The 6,000-nt window shown below is 38.4% G+C and overlaps 1 protein-coding gene across 1 annotated transcript in view; it reads left to right on the plus strand.

Moving 5' to 3' along the window:
- Nucleotides 1–5,830, plus strand: part of fn1a (fibronectin 1a) — a 30,047-nt gene extending 24,217 nt beyond the window's left edge. Inside the window, exons 41-49 of the mRNA XM_031858350.1 lie at nt 222–330; nt 507–726; nt 1,085–1,255; nt 1,348–1,486; nt 1,745–1,912; nt 2,865–2,990; nt 3,228–3,334; nt 3,481–3,600; nt 4,411–5,830. Coding sequence (XP_031714210.1) covers nt 222–330; nt 507–726; nt 1,085–1,255; nt 1,348–1,486; nt 1,745–1,912; nt 2,865–2,990; nt 3,228–3,334; nt 3,481–3,600; nt 4,411–4,479 — 1,229 coding nt within the window. The 3' untranslated portion in view covers nt 4,480–5,830. The remainder of the gene's footprint in view (nt 1–221; nt 331–506; nt 727–1,084; nt 1,256–1,347; nt 1,487–1,744; nt 1,913–2,864; nt 2,991–3,227; nt 3,335–3,480; nt 3,601–4,410) is intronic.
- The last annotated feature ends 170 nt before the right edge of the window (nt 5,831–6,000 follow it).

The following is a 6,000-nucleotide window of genomic DNA, read 5'->3' on the forward strand; positions in this document are numbered from 1 at the left end:
GGCTTGTATGGATCCATTAGATGCATTTTCACCCTCAAAATCTTTATTTTGGTTATCCTATTGAAAATGATTTTATAACTATTAAAAGTTCCCCCAGTAGCCCAGTGGAAACACAACGAGTGTGTGTGTTCACCTGCTAATAGTTCAGCTGGTGGATCTGTACATGTGCTTTGCCCTGCTTGCTTATAACAGCTAGCATACATATGTCTCTTGTCCAACAGAGCCAGCTCCAGATCATCTGTTATTGGTCCCCGAGCTGCCACAGCTTCCTGTTCCTCACCGACCCACCACTGACATCCTGGATGTCCCAGAGTCCTTCAATGACAAGATGTAAGAACCAGCATAATCGTAATGAAATGATTGATTCAGAACAAAAATGCAAGACCAAAAACACCTTACATATCTGTGCAGTTAAACTTTCTTATTTTTGTTCATTCATGTTCCAACTCACATCTCCTGTTGTTATTCCTTCCTCAATCCTCTCTTTTTTTTTTTTCTGTGTGCAGTTTTGACACCAACCATGTTCACTTGTCTGGTACTAGTGGCCAGAACCAACCAGGCCAGCAGGGCCAGCACATCTATACTGAATTCCAGAACCTCGGCCCTAACAACGGACTTCATGGCCCCTTCAGTGGACCCAAAGAAGGCCAGAGACCGACTCTCAGAGAACCTCTGATCTATATTCCTGTAGCAGGCCCTGATGGAAACAGAGTACCCTTGGTCAGGGTGTGTAAGACTTAAATTATCTGTAAATCTGATGTACCTCATGATATTATTTTAATGTGAAAATGTGGTATTAATCCACTATTATTTAGATTTACATTATCTAGAGTTTGGGATTGTGGCTGATAACAAATAACTGGCCACACGAAACTGTGGTGTGAATCATAAAGTCTCATCGGATCTGATCTCACTGTTCTGTAACGCATAGCTTCAAACTATTCTTATAAAGAAATATAGAACTTAAACAGAAGTTACTAATGCATTAGCTGTCAATCGATGTCCATCATAAAAGTGTATATGTGACATTTTTGGTGGTTTTATGACCTAACAATATCTCCGTACTGTACGTTTGATCCTGTAGGTGAGTGACGGTCCCCTGCCAGGTTTTGCTTTTGGTTTCCCTGACAATGAAACCGAGTTGCCCCAAGAAGCACAGACAATCACAACCATCTCCTGGTCTGGGGTTCCTCATACTTCAGAGTATGAGGTGTCCTGTAATCCTATTACACACCTGGAGGAAAGAGGCTTCCAGGTATATACACACACACACACACACATAGTCTCTCACACACACATATATCTATTGCTGGAGGTGTAAGAACCACTTTCTCTTCCTCCATATAGATGCGTCTTCCTGGCACCTCCAACAGTGCTACACTGGTTGGTTTGACATCCGGAGCTTCCTATAACGTCGTGGTAGAGGCCATGAGGGGCGGGGTTAAAGAGAAGGTTTTGGAGGAAGTCGTAACCGTTGGCAATGCTGGTACAGTAAAGTTGAATAAGTTTAATATGCATTCCTATGTACCACATGTATACACAAAGATGAATTAATTGTATAAAATCTCACTATGAATAGTAATTGTTTCGACACACTTTAATAACAACGTTTTAATATAAACAGCTTTTATAAATGTGACGTTAAAATCAAATGATGGAGCATATTGTGTGTATCATCTGTCTTTGTCAAGGTAAACCAATCAGTTGGTTCAATTTTAAACATATTTTTGTATCCATCCCTTAGTTCCAGGTGACATTCCCATTTCCACCAACCGGGAAGTGTGTTATGACACATTCACACAGACGTACCACGAGGTGGGCTCAGAGTGGGAGCGCATGTCTGAGACGGGCTTCAAGCTGTGGTGCCGCTGCCTTGGGTTGGGCAGCGGCCATTTTAGATGTGATTCATCCAGTGAGTGGCTTAATAACCCCATCCCAGCATGCTTTGCAAACACACCATGGAATTATACATCAAATAATTCTATGTGATTTACTCAAGAGGAATTTATAAGACAAAATCAATGTATCATAGATAAAAACTGAACAGACTTGTTGGAGTTATGTGCTACACAAAACAATGAATACATTTTACATTATGTACTTTATAAATTCCTGAGCTGCAGTTGGAAAGACATAGAATTTTACAGTTCTATGTGCGGCAACACAGTAATGAAATGATGGCATGGGCAGCCTTAGCAGTGTAACTAGATCATTTACTGCAAGTTATTTTATGAATTCATCATAAAGAGGATCATTTCTTTACTATGTATGAGTCTGTCTGTAGTCTGCCCATGTTGGTCTCCCTGCTCTGACTCTGTAAACTGTGAAAACCTCACAGACCTAAGCTAAGCTAACTGGCCAGCGTCAGTTTTTTGTATTGTCCATAGAGCTAACACGACAATACAGAAACTGAGATCACCATCCATTCGCCATAAGTGCATTGCCATTTCGCTGTCTGTATGTCTATGCGTATGTGTGTCCCCACTGGGACAATGTATGTATTCAACTGGGAACCAGTAAAACTCACTGGGGCTCTGTCAAATTTCAAGGATGTGATCACGTGTTGTTTGAAGTACAAATGTATTTTGGAGATTGTGTTTTATGCTTGTTTTACAGAGATTGTAAATTTGAAAATCTGTTTCTGTGAATCTTTGTCCGCAGTGTGAAGAGAAAAAGTTTGACTTTTGGAAATGTTGTCAAATGATCTTCTCTCACATATCCACTTCACTCACTCTTTGCTCTTTCCCATCTTTGCCATTTCAATGCAATCTTCCACCTTCTCCATGCTGTCCTCTTGCTTTTCTCTTCTCACTACCTTGCTACCTTTGTTGTGGCTCGCTCGCTACTTCTTTGCGCTCCTTCAGAGTGGTGTCATGACAACAATAATAACTACCGCATTGGCGAGAAGTGGGATCGCCAGGCTGAGAACGGTCACATGATGAGCTGCACCTGCATGGGCAATGGCAAGGGAGAATTCAAATGTGAACCCCGTAAGTATAGACTGGTGAACACACACAAGTGAACCTAAACTCCCCGTAATGTCAGGCTTGTTTTTTTGTGTTCCAGGACATGTTTGTTTAGTATATTTCTTCTTTCAATCCTTTCAATCCTTTCTGAAGGATATTCACTTCACATTCATGTCTGTTATGAAATGAATGGAGAACGCATTAAGGAAATACAAAATTCGATTTTTTTCTAATCTTTAATATGTAACTCACCCCCTCCAGATGAGTCAACATGTTATGACGATGGGAAAATGTACCAGGTGGGAAACCAGTGGCAGAAGGAATACCTGGGCGCCATCTGTACCTGTACCTGCTATGGAGGACAACAGGTGTGTAACACTGTGTGTGTGTGCACTCAAACCTATTCACTGCTGCTTCATGGGGAATGTGTACTACCATCAGAACTGCATTATGGAGTCCTTGTGATCAGACTGTGTTAATGCGCGTGCATCATCCTCTCCCTCCACCTCTTCAGGGCTGGCGTTGTGAGAACTGCAGAAGGCCGGGAGGACCGACTGATGTGGACGCTGACCTCCTTCAACCCGTCCATACAGATGTCTTCGACCGTTACAGAGAAAATGCTCTACGCAAACTGGTCAGTGTCTCACTATAAGTTTACCGACTAATAATCTGCTCTAAAATAAAAAACAATAAATTAATATTACAATTTAGCCACAAATATTAACACACTGTAGATACAGTATAATTCAAGAACTTTCAACTTTAATTAAGGATAGGACTTTGTTTCATTTATCTCCACTGATTTTCAAGTAAACCTGTTACAAAAGCATTAAGTATTAAATTCAGCAGAGTTTTGGTGATCTGTCATTTTTTATTTATTTACAGCAGTGCTTCCCAGACCGTTTTTCTGGAGACACTTTTGAAAAAATTGTGAGACGAGCTAATTTGTGTGTAAATGAATGTTCCATGAACCATTTTTACTGCCATTTCCGCATTTGCTTACATTATCTTGAAAAGTTAAACCAGCCATTTCACAAACTTATTTTCATGCATGTTATTGAAAACATATAAACGTGTTAAATGTTATAAATATGACCAAATTAATGCACTTAGGCAGAGTTAACAGGTATTATTAGACTTGTCATTTCCTCTCATCAGTAAAACAAACGGAATGTATGCTTTCTTATTATATTCAATGCTACAAGTACATTACAAATATCTACAATATTAACATTCATGCTCCCTCATGTGGCTCAAAGGTATACTGCAGACATAAATGTTGAATAAAAGACCATGAAAGAAACTCTGTTAAGTTATTTGGTGACCCCGTCTTTGGGAATGATTGATTTAGAAGATGTTTCTTTAAATCCAGTCAAAACTAATAAATCACAACATCTCTTCTCTCTTTCCTTCTCTTCTTGCCCTGCCCTTCTCTGCTCTCCAGAACATCCAATGTCCGATTGAATGTTTGAGGCCGGAGCTGCTTGCAGACGCTCAGAGCCCCTTAGAGTAGAGAAGAGGGGAATATGAGTGAAGGAGGATGAAGAAGTGAGACCCCTTACAGCGTTGATACCACTTCAAGAAGGAAGCCTCCTCCTGTTTTCATTCGAAGAAGACATTTCCATCAGATCTTTGCCTTTTAAAGGTTTCCCCTCACCAAATTTAAGTGCCTTAACAAGACTTTGCTACACCAACCTCTGTGCCTTTTCAAAGATCTGTTCGACTTTTCACGTTGGTTGTGATCCTTTTTTCTTCTTCGTGAGGAAAAAAAGGATTTCTTCATCCAAGGATTTTTTTTTTTTTTTTTTACATCAATCTAGAGCACAAATCCTGCTGCTTTATCACCTCAAACCTGCCTACCCCCAAACAAACTGGGGACACACTCACACATACCAGATGCAGTGTATTTGTTGTGTATTTTTACTGTTGGGACTTTTCAAGAGTATTTCAAAAACATTTTAAAACATTCCATGACCAAGACAAAACACACCAAATGTGTCTGATTTTATATAATTATGTTCCCTGATGATAACACGTGTGTTACATTCCCCATTATTTTGAGTCTCACTGTGACTAATTCATATTCAGAAAATATTTAGATAATGGTACAAAACATCTTTTGGCTCATTAGACATTTCCAAATCAGCAGAGTGAGATTATTGCAAACAAACTCTATATCCATACAGTATTTTTACAGTTTTCCTGTCTCAGCTTGACTTCCCTAGATAGATATGACGGTTAAAGTCAGATTTTGATTAGACAATTTTTATTAACTTGAATCAACATTCTTTGGAATGAAGGAGATTAAAGTGGTAAAAGCTGTACAATACTGCAAGTGTCCTGTCTGCAGAGCAACGGGTCACTACGAGTTCTCTTTAGATTACAAGAAAATCAAAACAACACATTTTCCTTCAAAAAGATAAGCACTGTTACTTTTGAGTTGGTATTACAAAACGTTGCCTTGCTATTATTCCGGTATAGGCTCTTGAAGTCAACATGTAGATGTGATTCTGTCATCTGTAGTGTGGATATTTTAAAAGTAGATAAGGTATAGCACCTAAGAAATCTATAAAGCAAAAGCTGACTGGCCAAAAGTGAAACTGTTATTTCAACAACAACACAAATATAGGTCTATTGGAGGATTTCTTACTATTTCCAAGTGAAATGCATTTCAATTACATTCATGTTTGTATTTTTAGTTTATTTTTTAATTCATTTCTTTTATTTATCCCTTTTATTCAGGCATTTGCTTAATGCTTTTTTGGGGTGTACACTTTATTTTTTAATTAACTTGTTTTTATATTGTTGGTGCCAAAATCTGAACTACTGTGGACTGAATCTTTTTAATAAACTGAAAAAAACAAGCCAAATGTCAATGTTTTTTTGTCTGGAGAGAATAAACATGTTCTAAATAATTTCGTTTTCCACATGTGTACAAGAAACAACAGGCTGTTTTTTTGTAAGATCTGAATTGTTTGACAGAGAAAATATATATATATAGTTGATAATTAATAAATATAAATATATATATATA

This window comes from Anarrhichthys ocellatus, unplaced genomic scaffold, assembly GCF_004355925.1.
Source record: "Anarrhichthys ocellatus isolate YVR2014 unplaced genomic scaffold, GSC_Weel_1.0 scaffold20, whole genome shotgun sequence".
In the NCBI taxonomy this organism is placed as follows: domain Eukaryota; kingdom Metazoa; phylum Chordata; class Actinopteri; order Perciformes; family Anarhichadidae; genus Anarrhichthys; species Anarrhichthys ocellatus.